Source organism: Dipodomys ordii, unplaced genomic scaffold, assembly GCF_000151885.1.
Source record: "Dipodomys ordii isolate 6190 unplaced genomic scaffold, Dord_2.0 Scaffold5, whole genome shotgun sequence".
In the NCBI taxonomy this organism is placed as follows: Eukaryota; Metazoa; Chordata; class Mammalia; order Rodentia; family Heteromyidae; genus Dipodomys; species Dipodomys ordii.
In genome coordinates, this window is record NW_012267221.1 from 30,630,507 (window position 1) to 30,657,656 (window position 27,150).

The following is a 27,150-nucleotide window of genomic DNA, read 5'->3' on the forward strand; positions in this document are numbered from 1 at the left end:
GTATGGCTGTTTCTCTTGGGCTCTGAAGATCATCAAGAATAATTTTTGATGGATTAAACAATGGAAATCATTTTTTCTGGCAGAATGATTGGTTGAAATGATATAAGTTTCATCTTTATGAAATACTGACTGACTTACAAGTAATATTACCCAAGTTAACTGTAAAGTTAACTGTAAAGTCTTCCATAAATTAAGAGGATTTACCAAGAGCTCTAATTTAGTGTGTCCTAAACAATCTGGCTTGAAATTGCTCAGCAACACTGTGTGTGCCCTTAAAAATCAATAAAATGCTACAGTTCTGAAGAAAGATACTTTCTTAATGTTGTAAAACTCTCAGCATAAAAGTTGGCCATAATATTTAATATGTTGCCTTCTAATTACATGTACAGAACTATTCTTGGATGTGATTTAATTATTGTTTGGGGAAGAAACTATTTTTTGTAAGTGGTGTATTATTATGAGTTTTTCTTTTCTTCTTTCCCTTGAGACTCGACATAGAAAGAGCAATATTTTTAAACCAGAGACCAAAATATCCCAACTTTCTAGAGGCAATACTGTTAGTATTAAATAGCCAACACATTTTCAGTGGGAAGCACTTTTCTTGTTCACCTTCTAACTAGGATGAAAAGGGAAGAGACAGGAAAATATGTCCATACATCATTTGCCATTTTTTCCCATTTTTAAAACTAAACCCACTTACAGTCAATACCAACCTGAATATGTCTTTACCATGTGGTACCTGTTTAGAAGGAAGATTCAGAAAATGCTGATCATAGGAGGGGAGTCAGGGGACGGAAAATGAGAACAAAACGAGAGAGGGGTAGCACTAACAAGAAATATACTCATTCCCTGACTTATGTAACTGCAACCTCTCTGTACATCACCTTTACAATAAAATAAAATATAATATAATTTTTAAAAAGGATGTAAAAAAAGAAAAGTAAATGTTGATCATGGTCATGATCCAAAATTTCATCAGAGTTGTGTTGTTCCTGATAATATTTGCAAATACTGTCTGACAAATCTGTACAATGAATTGTCTGTACAATGAATTGAGTTCAATTCACTGTACAGATTCAAAATGGCAAGTAAATTTTTTATTCTTGCACTGACTGCTTATATTATCTCTTGGGTTTAGGCTACCAAATGGTGGAGGGCTAATTAGGTTCCAAAACTCAGACAGATAGAAATCAATCCCATATTAGGTAGCCATCTTTTACCTGGGATGGGAGACACTTGTGGCTTTATACAATTCATTCCATGTTACTTGTTTCTTTCCTATGTAAATGTTCGTATCTACTCTTTCCATCAACGAGGAGAAGTTGTGTAAGGCAATTTCATCTATTTGTGGTTTTTGAAAGTAGTGGTGGAAGAAATTGCTACTTTTGGAAATTCTTATGGGTTTAAATTGATCTTGTGGGAGGAAAATAACCTTGTAAATTTATGAGTTAAAATGAAATCACTTTAAGCAATTAGCTACAAAACATTTTATTGATCTATAACCTTCAGCCAGGATTCTGGAAAGTGCTGATACCTTTGATCTATGAAGTCTGAGTACTCCCATGATTGAAGTGAAGTTACTTAACATGAGTAGCTTCTCTATTATCCATGAAGCTAGCATTAAAACTGTATTGCAATCTTGTTGAACTGACGTTAGTTGATGAGACTTCTATTTCTCATGGTTCCTGGGTTTTCCTTTGCTACAAACTTACTAATTCTCTTTTAAAGAAGCCTAACACAGAAGGGTAATACAACATTATGAAAGCCTTCTGAGTGAACCTCATGTCCAGAGTGATAAAGATCCATTATCAGGTAGTCCTTAGAGTGTACATCTCTCATTTCTATCACTAACATTTTCCTAATATGAATCAAATTCACTGCAAGCCATCCCAAATCACCTGCCATCAATTACATGATGAAGTATGGTCCTTGCCTATTTTCTGAAGAAAATATGGTAATAAAGTTTTAGGATGCGATCACCATGTTTTTTGAAGGCTTATGTAATAAATCCAACCAGAAGAGGATTTGGTGGTGCTGTACCTTTCCCTTCACTTTTTGTAATGTTTTATTTGAAGGAACAAAATACAGACATTATGTACACACAAATTTACTGAATTGGCTGGGTCTTCTTTTTGAGACTATCTTGGGCTACAGGACAGTATTTCTTTCTTTAAAGAGTCATTTTCTTTACCTAAAAAGGTCTGTTCCAAGAAAAGGTAAAGGCAATTATTTAAAAGCTATGCACATATGACCAGATGAAGTTAAGTGAAATGAACCCCAAGATAAGGACACATGTGGTTTTTTTTGTTTCTTTCTTGCTATTGTGTCTAATGTACTTATAAGGTACCATGTAATTTTTTTTGTTGCTTTGTATGTTCCTCCCCCACGGTATAACCCCTGTTTTTACTGTGTTTGATGTCAGTATAATTTGAGGAGGGGAAGGGAAAAAACAAAATGTTTAAATAGGGATACAGGTGGACCCATTGCAACAATGAGATGTACAAGATGCTATGTTGAAAAACCAACTTTACAATTTAGGTGGGGGGGGGATGGAGAAGTAGTTGTGGAGATGGGAGGGAAGGGATGGTAGGGGAAAAACAAAGGAGGAGGCAACAATGCTTGATAAGAGATGTACTCATTACCTTGCTCATGCAACTGTAACCCCTCTGTACAGTATTTTCACAATAAAAACTTATTAAAAAAGAAAATAAAAATTATATATAGGCAGTTCACTCACAGCTTTATGGAGTAGGCAGAAATATTAAGAATTCAGAATAAGCCAGTTGCATCCCTTCATTTTCTCATGCACTAAACTTGATGACTTTAAAAGGTACTTGAAAGATCCACTCTAAAGTTTATCTTAATGGATAAATTAAGATTGGAAAGCTGATGAAAATCATTTTTCATTAAGATTGATTCACCACACAGCAATTCACTAGGTAGATGGAGCTACCCTATTATAAATTTGTCAATTTCATGAGAAGATGGAAAGGGAAATTAGGAGAACAATTCCATTTACAATGGTCTTAATAAAATGAATAAAAATAAAATAAAATATCTAGGAGTAAGCATAACCAAGAAAGTGAAGGGCATCTATTATAAAAACAATAAAACTTTGAAAGAGATTGAAGAAGACACCAAGCGGTAGAAACAGCTCCATGCTCATGGGTTGGCAGAATTATTGTGAAAATGGCCATAGAGTCAAAGACGATCTACAAATTCAGTGCAATACCCACCAAAGTCCCAATGTCAGAGATAGATAAAGCAACCCAAAATTCCAAAAGGCCTTGGAGAAACAAAGCAAACGAGCAAAAACAACAATGCTAAAGTTTTCACAATTTCATACATCAAATTTTACTACAGAGTCCTAGTAACAAAATACTTGCTACTGGCACACACACACACACACACACACACACACACACACACACACACACACCACACACCACACACACACCTACACAAACAAAATCCAAAACCAAAAATACAGACCTAAAAAGTAATGGAACAGTCTAGAAGACCCAGAAATGTACCACAAACCTAGAGCTATTATTTTATGACAAAGAAGCCAAAAGTATAATTTGGACTAATGAAAGACTTTTCAACATATGATGTTGGGAAAATTGGAAGTCCATAGGCAGAAGAGTAAAATTGGATTCCTGTCTGTCATCTTGTACTAATATAATTTCAAAGTGGATTAAAGACCTCAATATAAATGAAACTACTACAGGAAGGAGTAGGAGAAACATTAGATCTTATTGACACAGGCAGGAACTTCTTGAGTGCAATTCCAGAGTCTTAGCAAATAGGACAGAGTATTGACGAATGGGATGGCAACAAGCTAAAAAGTTTCTGCACAGTGGAGGATGTATTTGCTAAGCTAAAAATGAAGCATACAGGATTGGAGGTCTTTCCCAGCTATATACTGGACAAGAGTCTAACAACCAGAATATATAGGAGCTAAAAAATACCGATTCAATAACCAATTGAACAAATGGGCAAATGAGCTAAGTACACACTAAGTAGACAGAAGTAAAAATAGTCAAAATACATAAAGAAAAGCTCAACATCCCTGGATATGAAAGCAACGTAAGTAAAAACATCATTGAGATTCCTTGTCACTCCAACTAAAATGGCCATCATCAAGAATACAAATAACATATATACCAGGGTACCAAAATCACATAGGGAAGAGGAAGAACTGAATGGTGAGACAAAGGTCAATGGGGGGGAACCAATGCAACATCAATATTCACAAGACAATATGTTGGAAATGATCTGTACAACTTGGGTGGGGGAGGGAAAGTCGGAGAACAATTAGGGAAGAGGTAACAAGTTTGACAAGAAATGTACTTATTACCTTGCTTATGTAACTGTAACCTCTCTGTACATCACCTTGAAAATAAAAAATACAAATAACACAAATGGTGTTATTAGTGGAATGCATACATAAGTGCAAGCACAATGAAAAGCAATACACAGATTCTTCAGAGCTTAAAATAGACTATTATCGGGCACTTTTCCAAAAGACTTAAAGTCAAAATAAAGCTACCTGTATATGCATGTGTATTGTATCACTAGGCACCGTGGCCAATTCCTAGAACAGCCCAGATGTCCTGTTACCAACAAGTAGATTTTGAAAAAAGTGACACACACATACAATGGACGTTCATCCATCTATCAGTGGAAATAATACTATACTGTATGTACCTGGAAAAAAGCAGATTGAGTGAAATAAGTCAGGCTCAGAGAGACAAAGTGTATGTGTTTTCTGTCATATATATATAGAGAGAGAGAGAAAGATATTTAGATTAGGTTCTATGTGTTCTTTCAGGTACCTACTGAGCATCTTGGAATGCTTTTCCATCCAATAAGGGTAATTAGTATATAAATAGCAATGTATCAATTTTAATTAAGGATATGACATGCCCATATATCTTGTGCCTAGATCCTTTCTCTCTATTATTCTTCCATGAGGCTGTATCCTCTTCTGCCGCAGGCCCTTGCCTCCATGCTCCTCCTTACCACAGGCCCATTGCAGGTGGAGGCATCCCACCACACACTGAAACCTCTGAAAGCCAGCCCAGATACACCCTTCCTCTCTGAGTGGTTTACTTACGGGCATTTTGTCACAGTCCTGAAAAGCTGACTAAGCATGAATAGTGATAGATCACAATTTATTACATGGGAACTATCACATTATAACATTAATCTTTTAAAATGTTAATATTCTACCAGTAGTTTTGTGAGAAAGATTTCTAGTGTCATTTTTTATTTTTTCAGGCAACGAAAGGAACCTATTTGTGGGCTGGAAAGGTGGCTCAGTGGTAGAGCGCTTGCCTTGCATACCTGAGGCTCTGGGTTTGATTCCTCAGCACTACATAAGCAAACAGAAAAAAGCCAGAAGTGGTGCTGTGTCTCAAGTGGTAGAGCGCTAGCCTTGAGCTGAAGAGCTGAAGGACAGTGCCCAGACCCAGAGTTCAGGCCTCACCACTGGACCCCCCCCCAAAAAAAAAGAAAAAAGAAAGGAACCTATGTTAAAGTTCTTTTCATTGATGCTTTTAAGTCTGATACTGTTTTATTATTGTTATTGTAAAGGTTATGTACAGAGGGGTTATAGTTACCTAAGTCAAGTGATGAGTACATTTCTTTTTGAACACTGTTGCCTCTTCCTCTGTTCTCATGTTTGTTTTCCCTCCTGAACCCACCCACAAATTGTAGTTTATTTTCAACATAGTGCTTAATGCGTATAACTGCTGCATTCATCCTTGTCCCGTGCTCCCATTACCCTCCCCTAAACAGATACATTTATATACTAGACAACAGTAAAAAAAAAAAAAAAGCAAAAACTGCAACAAAGAGGAATACAACCTCTTGCTAATGTTTCTTGGAGTTCATTTAGATAAATATCATTTAATATGATCATATGCACATAGCTATTGAGCCTTCCTGATCCTCTCCTAAGAATATCCTCCTTTGATCTCACTGTGTGAATCTCTAGAGACCTGTATAATTTATCATGTTCAAGTGTATTTTTTGTCTTTTACCAGCCAGTGTGTTTACTGGTAGATTTATAGTCACATTATAGTTCTTATTCTCACTGAGAATATATTTATTAGCTTTCCAGCAAGAGACATAATTTTAAATAAACAAATCTAACTACAATATTAATATATATTTAATATCATCTCAACTACTATAAAGATACAACAAAACATCTAATTCATCAGTAATTCTTTCTGATTACAGAGGTAATCCTAGGCACTGTGCTAGATGTCCTGAGAGTAATGAGAAATTAAATATTTTATAGAGATACCAATAAAGTTGAAAATCATAATCCAACTATGATCACACAGGAGGCCCCAAAGTATTATATAAACCATGTTGGGACACATCAGATTTTTGTTTGGTTGATTAAATTTGAGCCAGAACTAAATCGTAACTGAGGGGATTTTAGAGGTAGTAGTGTGGGAACAGAGAAAGGAAAGGTATACTGTAAGCCTAAAGGGTCTAGAGATAGAACAGAGATGTGTAGGTACAACTGAGGCTATTTATGATCTCCTCAAGCAACAAAGTCAAGATACCAAAATTTCTAATGTTCTTGAAACTGGGTTAACCATTGGGGTTATGAGAACATCTAGAACCTGGTCACTCTGCAAGCAGGGCATAGGAGCCCAGGAAAATTCTGGTTATACATAACACTCTTACTGGATGAGGGTACCTAGATGTGAGAACTGTCCCAGAGTCATTTCCTGCCTTGTACCAAAGTCTTCAGTTTAAGAATCCAGCATCTCTGTTAACAGTAAGGCACCAACTTATCTTCTCTCTTCCCCATTCCCCCTGTATATTGCTTAAATTTCCAATTCCATATTTCTTACCATAAAACTTCTGTGTTGTCTTGCAGTCATTACTCATATTTGCAAAGTAAAATATGAACAAGTGACAAGTACAGACATAGAACAAGAAGATAAAGTTTAGAGACTGTTCCATGCAATTAGTTTTCCCCTTTGCCATTAAATGTTTTCCCTATTGCCAGTAGATGTTTTAAAAGATCTTTTAACTAACGAAGACAAATATGCAACATACTATAAGGTGATATCATTTCATTTGTATATATTTACCGTTTAAGTCAGACTTCCATATAGTAGAGTCAACTCTCCTCTAATGGATGCCGATGTACTCTTACCTAATCATCAAAGGGCCTTGCCCTAATTCTGGTTCTTACCCTAATCCTAACTCCACCATAAATTTTGTTTCATCAGTTGTATTCATATGTGTGTGTTTGTACATGTCTTATGCTCTGACTCATAGGAAGCCTCTGCAAATACTGTAATAAACTTCATTCATAGCTGCTGACCTTAAATTGGGCTCTATATTTCCAAAATGCACAACACACCTTGATCATAATATCTCATAAGATGCATTTGTTCTCTTCAGGTGGAAGGTAGGTACATGGAATGTTAGCATCTCATTAGTACAGGTGCTGTGGCTGGGAAATGTAACATGAATCTCTCCACACCGACTTGTGGCCTACTACAACTCTGAACCATAGCAATATACTGCATTCCATTCCAGATGGATGTCTAGAGAGTAGAGGCGTCTGAGTATATCTGTTCCTCCAACATGTGCATTCTCTTTGAGAAGAAAGGAAAAGTGGATGTGGGATTGATTCTCAGCCTTGGTGGATGCGAGGTAGACAAGATTCACCCTAGGATGACTCATGAAGGCTACTAGTGCTTGCCATTCAGGGGCTGCTCTAAACACAAACATCTTGCCAACAGTTCCCGCAGGACTCCTCGCCACTCCAGCCGCAGGGGTGACTCACAGTATAAGATGGCACGCCCTAATGTGGATGAGCTACGGTTATACAGCACTTCACATCTCGTGTGTTTCTTTCCTGTATATGTTTTCCTTGTTGTTAGGGCTTCTATAAGCTCACCAGCCACCAGCTCAGCAAATATGATCCTTCCTTCACTGCCTTAGCTGCCTTGCTTTCAAAGATGCAGCATCGATCTTCAAGACTGGAGCACAGCCGGACTGATGAGAATGACTGCTTTCCCTGGGGAATGAACTTTCATCAGGGAAAATATTGCTCTCTTTGACATTGCAATCTGCTGCGTCTGGGGAAGGTGACAGGGTGTTGCCTGAGGCTTCACAGGTAGAAACAGAACAGAAGGGAGCAACGCTAACTACCATCCTCACATACCTGCCACAGGTTTGCTAACAAGGATAACCATAGGTCTTCATGTAGTCTCCTGTCAGCTCTAAAAGACTGCAGAAAAGGGGCGAGATGGGGCAAACACACAGATGCTGAAAAGTGCGCAGTAGATAATGAAGGCCTTTCCTCATTCCAAACAGAGTTTAACCAAAGGAACGTTGGAGATGGAGGAAGTGTTGCTACCATTCATAAAGGTTCCATGTCCAAGAGTCTGCAAGCTGCATTTCAAGACAAATTTTCCCAGCTGCTTTAGAGAAGATGTATGGAGTGAAACTACTCTTTTTTGCCATTTAACAGAGCAGTCTATGAATATAGTGCCTCTTGGATTACTGTCGCCCCTTTTAATATTCTCACCCACCCCTCCCACCCAAACCCTTTCCTTTCTTTTCTTAAATTTTAAGTTATTGCATTTTTTTTGCCATTTAACAAAGCAATTTGTATATACAATGCATCTTTTTTTATTGTGAAAATACTGTACAGAGAGGTTACAATTACACGAGCAAGGTAATGAGTACATTTCTTACCAAGCATTGTTGCCTCCTCCTTTGTTTCCCCTTCCCATCCCTTCCCATCTGCCCCCCCCCCGCAGGCGCGCCCGCCAAAGTTGTAAAGTTCGTTTTTCGACATAAATACAATGCATCTTGAGCTGTGTCAACCCCTCAGTATCTTCACATCCCCCCTGCTTCGACCTGCCCCTTCCCTTACTTTTTCTTAGTTCTGTGGCATATACAATGCATTCGTGTCTGCCTTCTCCCTCTTCCCCTTCATTCTGGTACTCTTCTTCCCTTGCTCCTTTTCATGTCATTGATGACCCCTGGAGTCTCAGGATTTAGAACATTTTGCTGCTCTTGGGTTAATGGGATGGCTATATCTATGAAATGCAGCTTGGGAGCTGAAATGACATTGACCAAGAATCTGGGCTTCTCTTCAAAGCCTTGATGCTTAACTTACATTCCACAGCACTAAGCATCACAGAACTTGCTTGTTTCCATCTCAGTGAAGTTATAATAAGGAAGCTTTCACTTCTAGTCATTTTAAGACCAGAAATGAGGGCAGTAGTAAATAAAATGGAAATATCTGATTGCTGTTCATCTAAATATGGACTCCCGTTAGATGCATTTTGTAGCTGATTGCAATTTTTAACTGTGATTATAAAACATTGTATCCACATGAATTTGGATTTAAAAATGCATGCATAAAGCATGTTACACTGAAACTAATGTATGTAGCATGTGTAATCTAATCTAATGTCCATCTAGATGGCTGAGAATGTTGAAAGGGGTGACGCTGATCAAGACACATTGTATTCAGAAACTGCCTTCTTGAATGGCAACTGCTTTGCACAACTACTTAAAAATAATACAAATATTAAAAGGAAATATCTATCCAGCATCCAATTTAAGAAATAAAATAACATTAATTCCCAAATGAATAATGCATCCTGCCTTCTAGGATCATTCCAATTATCTGTTCCTGTAATTATTTAGTTTTTCATATGTGTTGCATAAGCCTATTGCTGTAGCTGACCATTTTTTAGCCTTTTATGGCAACACTCAATTTCAGAGATTTTGTTTTTTCAATACTGTCACTCATTCATACCTATGATTATATTTAGTTTATTTCTTTCAACATTTGTATGCTATTAAATAATATGAGCAAACCACCCTATATGAATCCGGTTCACTGTTTTGTTTTGTTTTTCACATTTCATTTTACACCCAGAAACAACATCCATATAAACATTTTAGACCTGTCTTGTGAAGGTCATAAAAATAGACATATTAAATTACTGAAAAATATGGCATGCATGTCTTCATCTTTGGCTGGAATGTCAAACTATTTTCTGTGAAATAATTCTATATACTGACATTGTTCTTGACTGTTTTCTTGATTTCCACATTTAAACCTAACAATTCTACTTTCAAACTCTCTGTAGCCCTTCATCTCTTTATGCTTTTCTCTGACATGGATAAGAACTAATGATTAAAGTAGTACCAACCAACTCCTATCGTGCTCCGTGTAACTCCTAAGTGCTTCCATACTTCTAAGCAGATTCTACAGCAGCATAAACTTATTTAATTCTTTTCAAGCCAGTGTGAAGGGAAAGGACTTCCTGTTTGGATGATGGGGAGACAAAAGCAACTACAACACTGAAAATTAGTGAAGGCAAATACAATTACCAAAGAAGGTTTTGTTCTTCGAAAACAAAAAAAATAGTCAGGAAAGAGCAGCAAGTGCTGGTGACATCCTTACCTGGAACGGAATCAGGCCTGAAGTCAACTGTGGCAACGTGGCTGCCACCCCACCCAGTGCTGTCCTTGCTTTGTGGTCTTCCTTTCAGGCCCAGGTTGTCACTACCCTCTGCCGCACACATGTGTAAGCCATGCAGCATAAGCAAAGCAAAGTTTCTTTTTTATCTATAAAGAAGCTAACTCACTAAGAAATAATCAAGGTGTAGTCAAGTTCTCATTGCCATCAAGAATTCCAATATTTTGTAAAAGGGGAAAAAGCAGGTAAAAGGAAATCCAAGTCAGTGCGAGGATGGCTAAGACAGAGATGGGCTGTGAGTGTTGCAGGCGGTCCTACCTTGGGCGGCCAGCTCCTTCCACCGCTCCTTGTTCTGCTGGATGATGTCCACCAGGTTGTTTTTGAAGCTCTTCAGGTCCACGGCAGTGAGAGAGTAGTCTGGGGCGTAGCTCCCATCACTCATGGAGCCTTTTGCATTTGATCGTCTCAGAGAGTCAGCAACGTGTAATCCCACAATGCCAGATGAACTAATGGTAATAATCCAAGAAACCAAAGGACACCAAGGTTAAGGCACAAAAGTAGGGAGCAATGTCTGTACAACTACAAAAATGACCAGAGACGCATCAGGTGTGAAGTCCCAGTATGTACAATATATAATGTATCAATATGATATTAACATATCAACATATTACATTAATATTTTATATACTCTACACATTCTATATATTATAAAATACATAATATATTATTATACTATAATACTGTATATTATACTACAATATTATACTACAATACTATAGTATATATATGTTATTATATAGAATATCTATTTAATTTTTCAATTTTTTAAAATATATTTTTTATTGTAAAGATACTGTACAGAGGGGTTACAGTTACATGAGTAAAAAATCTCTTCCCTCCCCAGCTCCCCAACTCATTCCTCCCTCCCCCCTCGCCCCTGTGCGCCTGAAGTTGTAAAGTTCATTTTCAACATAGTGTCTAGTACATCTCACAGTTACAATGGGTCAACCTATATCCATATTAGTTTTTAAATAATGAACCTCAACAGTAGGTGTAATACAAAATATAACCACTAGATGGCGGTACTGCCAAATAATTCAAATTCTTGCAAGAATTTCCTGCCTTATTGTAATGAAAAAGGGTTAATTATTAATTTAAAAAAAACATTTTAAACATCACAAAGATGAACATTGTAAAAAAGAACACCTTAATTATACCTGCTTGCTCCGTAGCTAGAAGTTTCGGATTTTGATGCTTCCTCTATAAGAGGAATAACAATTTTCTCTGTTGAGTCGGTCAGAAGAGAAAATGTTGGCTCTACTATGAAATCAATAAAGCCTAAAAATGCAAAAACAAAACAAATAGGTAAGTAAAATAAATAGGCAAGTGAAAATAAATTCAAATGTTACAATAGGTTTTAATGATAACAATGGGTCTGCTTGCTTTCTTAATAGTATTTTAGAATGAATAACGCAACATTTATAGATGTTTTAACTGTGCTATAAGATAGTTTCTCAGAGGTGGGCATCAGTGGTTCACTCCTGTAGTCCCAAGCACTCAGGAGGCTGGAATCTCAAGAGCCAGGTTTGAAGCCAGCCCATAAAGGAAAGACCTGGACATTCTTACTGCTAATTAACCACCAAAAAGCCACAAGTGGAGCTGTAGCTCATATGGTGGAATGCCAGTCTTGAGTGACAAAGTTAAAAAAACAGCACCCAGGACCTAAATTCAAGCCCCAGTACCAACACACACACACACACACACACACACACACAATCTGTAATATAGTATGCCAAATCTCTTTTGCACCCTTTTGACTATTATTTGAAAATTCCTTGTGTATTTTAATACATCTTTAGTATTTTATAAATCTTCTATATCAGAAAATATAAAAATATATTAATTCATCCACATAACTCACTAATGAACACAAAAAAGCTAAGGGGCAGTTCCCAGGCCCTGAGCTCAAGCTCAAATACTGGCGCACGTGCGCGCGCACACACACACACACACACACACACACACACACACTCTCTCTCACACACACACAGTCTCAGGCAGTAAACATGGCATGATTTAAGCTTGCTAATGCAAGTGTATTGGCTTTCTTATTTACTATTCAACCTGTGTATTCTATTGCTAACAGCAGTCTCACATCCAACGAGCAGTGCTTTATTTTTCCTTTCAACAAGAGGTATTATTGCCAATTTGGCTACTGGTGGCGAAATTTTATTATTTGCCAAAACAGAAATGATATTTAAACTCCAAAATAAGCTACATAATGAAAGTTTTTCCCACCTAAGGCCACAGGATGGCAAGCACTCTTTTTCCCCTTCTCCTCACTACATCATCTTCCTGCCAGTGTGTTAATATTTCAAATTGCTGTTTATTATTCTCTGGATGTAAAGTGTTAGTTCGCAGCGTGTGGGCGCGTGCTGTCAAATCGGCAGAGAGAACGGTAACATCTCTGGGAAGACAGCATTAATCCCACCACTTTGAGATGTCAGGACTGAATGATTTTTACATTTAAAGCACTTGTCAAGATGGAAAATGACACACAAAGAACAGGGCCTTGTCCTCTGGGAACATTTACCTCCCAGTGTTTAGGCAAAGGAGGAGACAACAACTATTCTAAGCTCTGTGTATACCTCTACTCCCAACTCCCACTGGTGTTTGAAATCAAGTGCTTCTTACCTGAGGGGGGAGGGGGAATGGACTACTACCTGAATATAAGAAGAAAGGTAAAAGAAGGTTCTGGAAAATATCTTCACAAGAAGATGATCCATAAAATAACCCGTAGTTCTAGTAGATTATCCATAGTATATATTGAGGCATGTTTCTAATTTAAAAATACTTCAATAATTTTGTGTCTTACTGGACATTTAAAGTAATGTTAGTTGTCCACCATGTTCTGCCTGCAGTTCCAAATGCCCAAGATACATAGACTGTCCAGAGAGACATCACAGCTGGTAAATAAGACAGTGATTGCTATTACAGCCACAAAACGGGGGCCTATCAGTCCTTCCCAGCTGGCAGACGAGATCCTTAGCCTGCTGGGTCAGTGTTCTCTACACTCAGCGAAGCTCTGGGTGTTTGGTACTTTATAGAAAGAGGTGTTGAAACTTGGAAAGGGGAAAAGGTTAAAGCAAACAGCTTTGTTGTAGGTACTGCTAGAGCACAGAGCAGGGGTGAGGTGAGAGACGACTCTGAATTCATTGGTCATGTAATTCAGTAGGGAGGATGCTGGCTTAGGGAATCACTGCTGCAAATATTTGAGCTGTGTGACATTGTAATTGTAGATTTTAATAATGGACTGGAGTTGCCGTGCCCAACACAAATACAGATAAGAACAAGTGTGACGGGAAATAATATCATGTGCAAATTTCCTGCTGTTGGCTTATCTGTTTATAACACCAAGATGTTTTATCAAAAGAAAATGTGTGAGATTATATATTAAACATGCCAACAAAACTTGGCAATAACACCTTAGAAAGCTAATATTTAATCAAAAGGTCTTACATAGATTGCAGAAACCAAAAACCAGTATCAAAATAAAACTACCATTCCCTTGAACAAGAAGAACATTTACAACCAGCATAACAATAACATTGGCTCGTGTTGCTTGCTTGAATACATTTGATGAATTTATTTTAATAATTCTCATTCTGCAACATCGACATCAGCCTAAAGCCAAACATTATGGTGAACACAATGTGAGGTTTCCCTGGACAACTGAGTGGCTCAGGTATGCATTTGAAACTTGACCAGTCTCTCTGAGCCCCAATGCTCCAGGACCACATTTCTTCAGCATTACCTATCTGTGACTGGGCCACCATGGTCGACTTCCGGTCACACAGTGGGGAGAATGGAAGCCCTAATTCAGCTTCTTTGTCTCCCTGGGGGAAAGAAAGGTATGTTAGTACAGACTTGGCTGAAGAACTTAATGAATTCTAATGCCTGAAAAAGCAGCCATCGTTCATTGTGTGTATACGTATGATTAAAAACCCACATTTAGCTAATTTTTCTAGATAGTATTTTGTTGAGAGCCTTCTGAAGGGGGAACATTATGAATATATTCAGTATCTGTAGACTTCATGATTGAAAAGACCTTTGCTCTTTGGGAACTTCTGAAATTAATCACCTCAGTATATTATTTACCATTTAATTAACAATAAAGTTCATGGATGGATGTTTTGCTTCTTTTCCTTTTCTCTCTTCCCTCCTTCCTTCCTTGCTTGCTTCTTTCCTTTCCCTCCCTTTCATTCCTTTCCTTCCCTTTCTTCTCTTTCTCTCTCTTTCTTTCTTCCTTTACTTTCTTTTTCCTTTCTTTCTTTTTCCTTTCTTCCTTTCTTTCTTTCTTCCTTCCTTCCTTCTTTCCTTCTTTCTTTCTTTCTTTCTTTCTTTCTTTCTTTCCTTCTCTCTCTTTGTCTCTCTCTCTTTCTTTCTTTCTTTTGTGTGGGTACTGGGGCTTGAACTCAAAATCTTGGCACTGTCTCTCAGCTTTGTCTCTCAAGGCTACCTCTGTTCCACTTGAGTCACAGTTCCATATCTGAATTTTAGTAGTTATTTCGAAATGAGTCTCATGGACTTTCCTTCCCTAGTTGGCTTCAAACTGAGATCCTCAGATCTCAGCCTCCTGGATTACATGTATCAGCCACTGCCACCTGGTTTTGTGCTGTTATTATTATTATTATTTTAAAAGCACACATACATGAGCACCAATTTAAAACTAAGATCTTGTGACTGGACTGTTTTTTCAAATTTAACCTGCATGAGCATTTTGAACCATCTTTCTAGTCATTAAGTTGTATTAACTCTTTCACAATATGTAATGAGGAATATCCACAACATTCTTCCACTTTGTGTCCACAGTTTTATTTTAATACATTTTTTTCTCAGAGAAAATTATGATGTCAACAATAATTTAATCTTATCTAAGATAGATTAATTGAGCACATATGTGAAATTCTATTTGGGTTTCTCGTCCTGAGAAATTGATTTTCATCTTGTAATGGACAGGTGGTTATTTTGGGTAAATCTGAATTCTCATCAGGTTTATCACATATCAGTTCCTCCTCTTAAATCTAAGAAGATGCACATGTAGAGAAAGAAGGAGAAGGGAGGATTTTTCTTCCTCACCCCTGTTCATTTTAAACGTCTGGCTATTTGAATGAGTGTTTGGGGCCCTGTTTTCATCCTGCTATTGGCTGTGTTCCTTTATAAGGCACCAGTCTTGCCTAAGGAAACAACATCTGGCTAAAGACTTCCTACTTTCCTTTCAGCCTGCTTCCTTCTCACATGAGGGCTGTCTGTGGCTTTGGAGGGTTGCTTAGCACTTTTCCTGGTGTAGACCCCGTAAGCCACAATGCTGGCAGAATGAAATCAGAATTGGCTGGCAAAATGTAAATGTGATCACACATTTCTATGACTTTTGCCAGCAACCTTCTGAATTATAACATTGATTTAATTTAGAATTAATACGTGTAGCCAGCTTCCATGTCAAAAGGAAAGGAATTAGTAATGCCACTGGCCTTGGACTTAGAAGAGGTGGTGAAGTGGATCACCAGTATCTGATAGGGCAGATAGGTCTTAGCCTTTGCTGTGACACTGGCCTCCTAATTTTAGTGGTAAGACTTAGTAAGTATAATTGTATCTGCCTAAAAGGATTATTCTGGTGCACCTGAGATAATTTATAGGAAGCCTAAAGACACAGCTTAACAGTTAGTAAATACTAATTACATTTAACCAAGAAGAGTCATAATTCATAGTAGCAACAATGAGCAGCTGTATATATTAAAGACATTTATAATATCTAAGCATATCTTGGATGGTTTTAAACTACTGGAAGAAGAATTTGTACTTTATGTTCTAATTGGTTGCATGCAACCAATTAGAATTTTCTTTTTCTCCCTTTTTTTTGAGAAAGGCATTGATATGATAGGAAAGATTAATTTGAAAGATTAATTTGGAATATTAATTTGTCTGCAATCTGAGAGATGCTGGGATGAAATAAGGATGACTCTTGGGTCTCCAGTCAGATTGAGAGCAAGTGAGTCAGTAATGGAAAAAAAGAGGCTGCGATGAGAGGTAGGTGTAAAGACTAATATGGAACTGATTTTTAATTTCTTAAAGTAAGGTACAAGACTAATTTCAAACTGTAGTGCTGAACAGCAACATTTTTAATAATTTGTAAGTAATTATACTAACATTATTAAAATAGAAATAAGGCTGCAAATACTTTCCAGGCAATGTGATATTGGTGATATGTATTAGAATATATATATACAACTGCCTTATTGATTAACTGTTTTATTTCCTTTATTCACCACAGTTAGGTTGCTGTGAACTGGTTTTATTGGTCAAGTTGTTGCTAACTGCTATTTTAAGGGCACAAATTCAGTACGTATATTTTTATGTTGTAGTGTTCTCTGGTAAACTACTAAATAGTCATTTAGGCTTCCAAAAAGTACAGTGATATTTTACTCTTCCTAAGCTAAATTTTATAGATGGCTGGATAACATTTTCAGATATGACTTAGGCACTGGACATTCACATGCAGGGTCAATTTTCCTTTAATCAGAGAGAAAGATTTGATTTTCTCCTTGCTTCCTGCATGCCACAATTAATTTAGATCATCAAAATTCTCTTGCAAAAGTGTGCTTTGAATGTTAAAGTATATTAATAATTCAGCTTCCTTATAAATAGTTTAGGGTGTTATTTGTTCTTTAGGATACATAAAGGCCATGAGTGCAAGGTCAGGAAGGGCCCTGTAGCTAGATTATAAGGGGACTTGAAACCTATAGGGCAAGGCATGCTATTACGGGAGAAAACGTTTTAAGGGATAAGTTATAGTCTCTCAGTACTAATTTGACCAACGTTATAGTTTTATTTTCCTATCTCTGCTTAGGGAATATTGACTTCCTATGGAGATTAGTATAGGAAATACAATTTTACTTTGAAATAACAACCTTTATGTGACACCTAAGCGTGAATGATGAAATGGAGGGGTTTAACGATATACAATGTAGAACTAAAAAAAAAAAAATTGACCTTCCAAATAATGTACCTCCAAAATCACTTGTTTTTTTTTCAGCTAGCAATGTAATAAATTAATCAATGTATATCTTTCTTGTGATCATGTTAGGAATGCTTTTAAGATGAAAATTTTATTACTTATAGTTACTGAAAGCTGAGCTTTAAGAATTTAGGCATCATTTACCCTTGAGTAACTCCCAAGTAGCAAAATATTTCATAATTATTGTTTCTCTGATAACTTGCCCTCTGAAAAGGGTAAAACTTAAATCTGTCCTCCAGTACTTCTAGCTATTTAGGAGGCTGAGATCTGATGAATGCCATTTGAAGCCAACCTGGACAGGAAATTTCATGAAGGCTTTTATTTTCAATTAGCCAGAAAAAAAGCTGGAAGTGGAGCTGTGGCTCAAGTGGTAGAATGCTAGCCTTGAGTGAAAAAGCTAAAGGACAGCACCCAGGTCCTGCGTTCTCTCTGTCTCTGTCTCTGTCTCTCTGTCTCTGTCTGTCTGTCTGTCTGTCTCTCTCTCTCTCTCACACACACACACACATACACACACACACACACAACAAAACTGACCAAAAGTATAACAGATAATATCAGTTATTCACATTGCACATTTGTCTTGTAGTTAGGGAGTACAGTGACCGCTCACTCTCTGTTACTTTCCTTTTCTCACCCATCTTAGAAGAAGCCAGAAATGGTACAGGAAAGAAAACCCCCACATACATACACAGGGAAGTCACATCTCCACTGCTGTGAACACGGAAAACCAGAGTTTACATTTTTTAATGAAACCAATTCTATTTTGCATTATTAGCCATATTTTTGATGAATATGAATAAAAACAGTTTCCTTAATGAGATGTGGCTGGGGGTATTGCTCGAGGCAGAGCACTTGCCTAGCATACAGGATACCCTGGCTTTGATCATGAGTACTATAAAAGCAAGCAAAGAACAGCAATAACCAAATACCAATAATCAGAAAACACCAGAAATCCAAACTATTTGTATGCATAACCCGAGCTGAGGGCTATGGATATTTGTGGCCAGATATCCTTTACTTTGGTGAAAACCTCCAGCAGTAATATGATGTATCTCCCAACGCAACACTTAAATTGTTATCACATTCTGAAAGACTGAAGGAATATAATTGCTTTATAAAAGAGTTGTTTTCACTGTCTGAGATGAAAAGACCAAATTACTTTAGCTCAATGTGTAACAAGACAGTATCTATCAATACTGTGGGCTTGACAAAAGGTTAATTTCACAGATGTTTATGCACAGATGAGCAATTAGGAAACACATAGAGAACTACTGCAGCCCTAATTCTAGAACATCTGCACAGATCCCCACATCAAGTGTGAAAGCAGATGCATTGAGTAAGGCACATACCAAGGAGTTTGAAGTCACTGATGAATTCAACTCTAAAGGGCTAAAATATGGAGTATAACTAAGAAGAAGTAAGAATGTTGTTTAATTTACTTAGCTTAAATGCAAGAAAACATTATACCTGTTGGAGTAAAAACCATATTTGAATGAATCTCAGAAAAGTCAAGAGGTTTTGCTTGAGGACCATATTTATTGTAGCACAAACTCACTTATTTTCACCATTAATTCTACCATTTTTCTTGTTTCTGCATATTTTTCTGAATGGGATTTGAAAGCCATTCCCTTTTAAAACTCAAGATAGTGTTACTTGAGATTTCAATGTAAGATTCCATCATTTAAGACCCCCAAGTGCTAAGTCAACTTATGATGGTCTGACAACATTTTCATTTTGGAAGAGATAGGCATTGTAATCAAAGACAATTTAATCTTTTTAACAGCCACATTAAAACACATAGTTACTCTCCTTTGGGCTGTGCATTTAATCTTCATTATTAGATCATTCAAGCAAACTTTGCCTTTTGAGGGGGGGGTGGGTGAAACCAATTCATAACTGTCATGTTCTACCAAGAGCCCTGTTTAAAACAAAACAAAACAAAACAAAAACCAAAACAAAGAAAAAAACTGAAAAATGAACGTCACAAATGCATTTCCAAGACTATTTCAAGACATAATCTTTCAGATTCTATGTGTTTTAGTGGCTAGATATGGAGTCAGGCCTCCACACACTGAGAGCAGCAGAGGAGCTAAGTAGTCTTATGGAATAATGCTTCTACTCCAACACAAAGATGTTTAAGAGCCATCGGCTTCTAGTAGCTTCATTATTAGTATTAGTTACCTTTCTGAATATTCTAGAAGAGAGTAGTGGTGAATTTAAAAAAACAAAAAACTCATTTCAATTTCACTGAATTCATTACCCTTGTTACTGTGGTATTCTTTGCTTCGAAATCCATAAAACAAAAACTCTCATAGTCATATATTTGGAGATTTAAGAGAAATTTTTAGAGTAACTGGTATTTATCAGAAATCTTTTAATGCAGTGGAGAATTTTTAGTTTATTTCTATTATGTATTTATATATTTTATATAATACAAAATGTTACATAATAATATATAATATTTGCATATTATATACTACATAATATATTGTCTATACTATATAATAGTATATTTATAGAATAGTTTATATAATTATAAGTATATAATTATAAATATTATATGAACAACATATTTATATGTTTATTATATTATATTTATATTTAAGAAACAGATTTATGAAACTCTATTGTGAAAGGATAAAATACTTCATTATCCTATGCTGTCATAAATAATATTATCTTAAAATTTTAATTTTCTAATTGTTTGTTGCTCAATTACAGAAATTCAATTGATCCTACAATTCTGTTTCAGCCAATGTGTTTGTTTTAATGGCTTTTTACAAATCCTTTAAGATATTCTAGGTTGATGCTCAAGTTTCTAAGACTATATGGATAAATTACTTTTATGAAATATTTTATTAAAATAATTATTTTTTCCTTATTGCATTGACTAGAATTTTAAATGCAATATTGGATAGAAGTGCTTTGAACAAACCAGACATTAGATGCACAATTCCCCACACCCAGGAGAAGTACTGCAGTAGCATGAGTTTGACTATGTAGAGAGATACTGCTCAAGAAAATAAATAAATAGATACACAAATAAATAAATAGTGGTAGAATAGATATTAAGATTTAAGTGTAAAAATTTTCAACATTTCACCATGAAGTATTGTGTTAGTTATAAAACGTAATTCAAAGGGGTCTCCTATTTTTACTTTGCTGAGAGTTTTTATAGTCATTTTTTGTTGAATTTCATCAAATTTCTTGTATGCATTTACTGGTAACATGATTTCCTCTTTTTTTCAATCTGATGAATCACATGAATTGACTTTTTATGTCAGATTTATTCAAATCAGGATAGATTTCTTTTACTATATTGCTGGATTTGACTTGCCAGTAGTTTAAGAATTTTTTTCTAATGAGATTCATGACAGAGATAGCTGTACAATTTATTTTATATTGCTAGATTTTGTCAGGAGTTGTCTGCCAAAATTTCATTAAAAAATTGAGTGAGACTGCCTTTATTTCTCTATGAAATATTTTAGAGAATTTACATTTGAACTGAGTAATGTGAGTTGAAATCAGAATTAAGAAGTGAAGCCATCTACACCTAGAGATTTCTTCATGGGAAGAATTACACTACAAATTCAAGTTTTATTTAAAAGTAGACATGACTTATCGAAAACGAACTTTACAACTTTGGTGGGGGGGGGATTGGGTGGGGGGGGCGGGTGGAGGCTGGGAAGGGATGTGATAAGAAATGTACTCATTATCTTGCCCATGTAATTGAAACCCCTCTGTACAGTATGTTCACAATAAAAAATAAAAAAGTAGACATGACTATTCAGATAATGATTTTTTTCTTTCTTTATATCTAGCTTGGTAATTTATATCTTTCAAAGAATTTGACAACTTTATGCTGTCAATTTTATTGGCATAAATTGTTCATAATAGTTCTTATATTTTTGATATAGTAAAATCTATACTAATATCCCCCTTTTTATTTATAATTTACCCTCACTTTCTGATTATGGAACTAAATCATTACTTTTTCAGAGAATCAGCAGTTGTCTTTGTTAATTCTTGCTATTTTTTGTCTTTGTTCTATTTCATTGATTTTTGCTTTTATATCTATTATCTCCCTCTATCAACTTATTTTGGTCCAATTTTCTTAGCTTTACCTAGTTTTCTAACATAAATAATTTATTTGATAGCCTCATTCTTTTCTAATAACATATTTTAAACTACAAAATTCCCTCTCAATATTATTTTACTGACTGTAACATGATTTTCTTTATGTTTCTATCATCATTTAATTTAAAATATTTTAAAATTTCTTCTTTTTTCATTTTTTATTGTGAAAATAGTGTACAGAAGGGTTACAATTATATGAGTAAGGTAATGAGTACATTTCTTATCAAGCATTGTTGCCTCCTCCCTTGTTTCCCCTTCCCATCCTAACATTTCTTTTTAACTAGACAAAAATCATCTAATCTCTCCATGTTTGTGCTTTCTAATCTCTGAAAGGACTATTTTTAATGATCTGTATATTTTCTTTAGGTTCATTTTCTTGCCATTAATTGACCAATATAGAAAATTACAGTTTTAAATTCATTATAACAAAGTTGGACTATATGTTTTAACAGTAAATCTATTTTGTATGTTTTCTTTGGTTGGTTGGTTGGTTGATGGCAGTGGTGATAAAAATGAGGCCCTTCCACATGCTAGAACAGTTCTCTACCCCTGATCTTGAGCTTCAACATTTGATATATTTTAAGTTCATTGGTGGTGTTATTCAGTTATTTCTTCTAGGAACAGGTGATTTTTTTTATAGAGATCAATAATAGAAGATAGAAATCAATCACCTAGAGAAATATATTTGATGCTCATACCATCAAATAAACCTATAAAATCAAGGAATGATTATATTAAAGAATCAAGTTAAGAGATAAAATAATCTGGAAATGTAGAAATAAAAGTGACTCTAGTATAAGAAAGAATCTAGCTGGATCCCAGTGTGATATCACTGGTCTGAAATGCAGCACTTGGGAAACTAAGGCAGGAGGATCATAAGCTCTAGTCAGTGTAGGCACAGAATGAGTCCCTATTACAAACAAACAGAGAATAAACAAAGCAACAACAACTCTACCACACTTAAAACCAAAACCAAACCAGAACATATGTTATTCTTATCTCTTCTTCCTTCAAATGATTTGACAGGATACCGTTAGGCTGATGAGGAAATTCTTTGTAGACTACCACCTATCTCCCCTCTACTTAGTTCCAGGATTGGGGCTGTTCAGCAGAAAAGCTAACCACTTAATTAGAGAATGGGAACTTTGGGCCCTAAGCCCTTTGGAGGGGAAGGAGGCAGGAGATCAAATGCAATCACATGAGAAATGATTTAATCAATCATGTCTTTGTAATGAGATTCTGATAAATATTCTGAACACTGAAGCTCAGAGGCGTTTTCTAGATGCTAAGCATATCATTAGACAAGAGATATACCCTAACTCTGACCAGAGAATGCATAGATGAACACTCCTGTCCCTTGCAGATCTTCGTTAAGTATAACATTATTTGGCTATTGCTAGGTTGTATTCTATATAATAAAAACTAACTGTAAGTATAGCCAAGTACTTTTCTTGAGTTCCACAGGTTATTCCAACAAACTCAGCCCTAAAATGGGTTATAAGGATTGACTGTCAAACCAGGTGCTGGTGGCTCACACCTGTAATCCTAACTACTCAGGAGGATGAGATCTGAGGATCGCGGTTCAAAGCCAGCCCCGGTAGGAAAATCTGTGAAACTCTTGTCTCCAATAAACCACCTGCCTTGAGCTGGAGAGCTGAGGGACAGCGCCCAGGCCCAGAGTTCAAGCCCCACAACTGACAAAAAAAAAAAAAGAATTGACTGGTCAAAAAAAGAAAAGTAGGTTGCATGATTTCCCTCATTTGTAAGAACTAGAATAAACCTATGATATTCTTTTTTTTTTTTTTTCAGTCGTGGGGCTTGAACTCTGGGCCTGGGCGCTGTCCCTCAGCTCTTCAGCTCAAGGCTAGCGCTCTACCACTTGAGCTATAACGCCACTTCCGGTTTTCTGGTGGTTTATTGGAGATAGGAGTCTCACGGTCTCTCCTGCCCGGGCTGGCTTTGAACCGCGATCCTCAGATCTCAGCCTCCTGAGTAGCTAGGATTACAGGCGTGAGCCACCAGTGCCCGACTAAACCTATGATATTCTTAACAGGGGATTCCAGTAACCCGATTGCTTTGTGCATAGCACTATGGTGCTATAAAGAAGCATATCAACACGAACTCCAATATATGGAAATAAAAGATTATTACTATGTCCTATATGTAGTTGGGCTTTTTTTCATGTTTCTCTTAGTTTTTGGTACCATGTGTTTTGTATGTAATATTTTTCAATATGGAAGGGAAAGGGAACCACAGAAACAGCAGGACAAAGAATGAACCAATACAACAATGATACTCACTTGACACAATGTGGGATAAGAACCTTACAACTTGGGGGGAGGGAAATAGGGAAGGGTAAGCCAGTGGGATGATAATGAGCGATGGGGTAGTGATGAATAAAAACAAATGTACTCATTACCTTACTTATGCAACTGTAACCCCTCTGCTCATCACCTTTTCAATGAAAAATAAATTAAAACAAAAACAAATAGAAAAAGAATTGGCCACTCAGAAGTGTCGATGGTCCTACAGTCATACTTGTGGCTGACACCTAAGGCTGAGCCTTTAGCCTGTGGTATTTAATGTGACTTTTGAGTGCTTGGCATTGTATTTCTACTGTAATATCCTTACCAGGGTATAATGGTTGCAAGAACAGAGACACCAAAGAGAAAATACATACAAGGAGTTGTAGCAGAGAACACTGGAGACTGTCCATTTCCAGGACTGTTTTGCCAAGTCACACTAATAATGTGTTTTTTTTTTAAGTTAGGCATCTGTCTACTCAATTACATATTTTCTCAGCCTTCTTGATCCAGCTATGCACTTTATACTAAATTCTTGCCCATAAGATTACACAAAAATGTTCCATAGCCTTGTCTTGCCCATTTTATTGTGAAAGCAATTTGCTCTCTAGGCTAGAACTGACCTCTCAATAGAAGATCACAATTCTGCTTGTCTATTTCTTTTATCCCCGGACAGTGACATCTAAAATGCATGACTCCTTTTTGAAGCCTTCTACTACTTCAGAGGATGACTTAAGATATTTATCAAAACATGTTAATCAGTTCTTCCAAGACCCCTAAGATTGTGTGGTGGTTAATTTTAATAGTGATCCAGAAACTGGGGGTTTTCTAGAGCACACCTGTCTATCAACATGCACAATCACTACTTCCCAAATCCATTTGAACAGTGGGAAAAGGCACCTGCAGGAAAAACTCCTCCATTAAGGCCATGGTCCACCTGTAGTGCAGCTTCCAGGTTTTGGCTGGGTGGCTGATGTCTGCTGCATGGAGAATCAGGGACATAGTTTTGGCTCTATCAATCCTGTCAAAGCAAGGACATTCCCAAATTATCAAAGCAGAGTAACCAGTGCAAATGCAAGCCCATAAAGCCTTGACATGACAAAAGAAAATAGCTTACCCTTCAGGCTGCTGCAAACTGCTTCTAATATTTTTAATTTGCTGGAAGTGACCTGACATGTCAGTAGATAATACCATTTCAATCACTAGGTTCCGAAGATCCCTGCAGATACATGGAAAGGAGGAAGGTTCATTTCCATAAATACCACAAGACACTTTTTTCCTAATGTGGATGAGCACAAAAGATGCTAGTTTTTAAATGGAAACGTGTTTGCAAACGTTTGACACTTTTTTTTCTGTTGGCTTTGTGGGCCTTAAGAAGCTATGGGCGGAGAAATAGTGAGTGAGGCTGTTTAACACTCTCCTAAAGAACAAAATGTTCCCCCTTCTCACCTCACAGTCCTTCTCCCATAATTCCTAAGTCTTATGTTTTTAATCCGAGGTCCTAGGCCATAATGAAGAGACCCTATTTGAAGTGTGACTGCTGCTTCCTCCTCCTCCCCCTCCTTCTTCTTCTCCTCCTCCTTCTTCCTGTGTGCCTGTGAGAGGGAAGGGGGTCCTGGGGCTTGAATTTAGGACCTGGGCATTGTTCCTGAGATTCTTTTGTTCAGTGTTAGCACTCATCAACAATTGAGCCAAAGCTCCACTTTTGGCTTTTTTGGTAGTTTATTGAAGATAAGAGTCTCATGGACTTTCCTGCCTGGGTTATCTTCACACTATGATCCTCAGATCTCAGCCTCCCAATTAGTTAGGATTACATGTGTGAGCCACTGTTGCCTTGCCTAAGTGAGAAAAGCTCATGAAAATCCATCTGCAAAATAATTAGCAATAACCATGATTCAAGTGATAGAGCACCACACAAAGTAAGTCAAGTGAGTTTGAGGCTTTAAAGTACCATAAAATATAAAATAAACAAATAAATTGAAATATGGCTCCATTTATGATAACAGAGATGATATGGCAAGATCATATTTTTTTCTCTTTTTTATTGTCAAGGTGATATACAGAATGGTTACAGTTACACAAGTAAGGTAATAAGTACATTTCTTGTCAAACTTATTGTCCTTCTTTTATGGTTTTTAAAACAACCACATAGTAGGGTTTTTGGAAATTGCAGGTACTCAATTCAATCTGAATATTAGATGGAAGGCAAATGAATCAATATTTCCCTACCATATATATTGGACACCGATCAAAAGTAGTTAATACATCTTTCTGTTTTATTTTTCTCTGAAATTATGACAAGATCTATTAATAGCAACTAAAAATATTTGGCTAAGTGATTTGAGACTAAACCTTTGTAAAAACAAAACAACAACAACAACAAAAAACCCTAAAGAACCACTGGCGCTGTGGCTCAAGTGGTAGAGCACTCACCTTGAGTGGTAGAGCGCTTACCTTGAGCTGAAGAGCTCAGACTTCAAGCCCTGTGGCTGCCAAAAAAAAAAAAAAAAAGAAAGAAAGAAAAAGAAAAAGCGGGGCTCTGGTAGCTCACACCTGTAATCCTAGCTACTCAGGAGGCTGAGATCTGAGGACCACAGTTCAAAGCCAGCCCAGGCAGGAAAGTCCGTGAGACTCTTACTTCCAATAAACCACTAGAAAACCAGAAGTGGTGCTGTAGCTCATAGAGCGCTCGCTTTGAGCTGAAGAGCTGAGGGCCCCAGAGTTCAAGCCCCATAACCAACAAAAGAAAGAAAAAAAGAAAGGAAATGATCTGAAATTCTGACTATTAAACTATGAAACTAAGCAAAAGAATACACAAAGAAATATTAATTTAGGATTTGATTTTTTTCTTGTCAAAAATTAAATCGATGGGTTTATTCTTACTAAACATGCCTTAAGAACTAAACAGATATACAACAGAACAGCTACAAATCTTTAAGAAGATGTCCTTCAAAACAAATTGGTTGTGGAGTCTGAGTTCAGGGCCTGGGCACTATCACTGAGCTCTTCTGCTCAAGGTTAGTGCTCTACTACTTTGAGCTACAACTCTATTTCTAGTTTTCTGGTGGTTGATTAGAGGTAAAAGTCTCATACACATTCCTGCCTGAGCACGCTTTGAATCACAATCCTCAGATTTCAGACTCCTGAAT

The 27,150-nt window shown here is 36.6% G+C and overlaps 1 protein-coding gene across 1 annotated transcript in view; it reads right to left on the reverse strand.

Moving 5' to 3' along the window:
- Positions 1 to 27,150, reverse strand: part of Pde1a (phosphodiesterase 1A, calmodulin-dependent) — a 223,373-nt gene that overhangs the window by 6,832 nt on the left and 189,391 nt on the right. The window contains exons 9-13 of the mRNA XM_013030653.1: positions 25,119 to 25,220; positions 24,902 to 25,022; positions 14,301 to 14,382; positions 11,704 to 11,824; positions 10,805 to 10,992 (exon numbers count right to left, since the gene is read on the reverse strand). Coding sequence (XP_012886107.1) covers positions 10,805 to 10,992; positions 11,704 to 11,824; positions 14,301 to 14,382; positions 24,902 to 25,022; positions 25,119 to 25,220 — 614 coding nt within the window. The remainder of the gene's footprint in view (positions 1 to 10,804; positions 10,993 to 11,703; positions 11,825 to 14,300; positions 14,383 to 24,901; positions 25,023 to 25,118; positions 25,221 to 27,150) is intronic.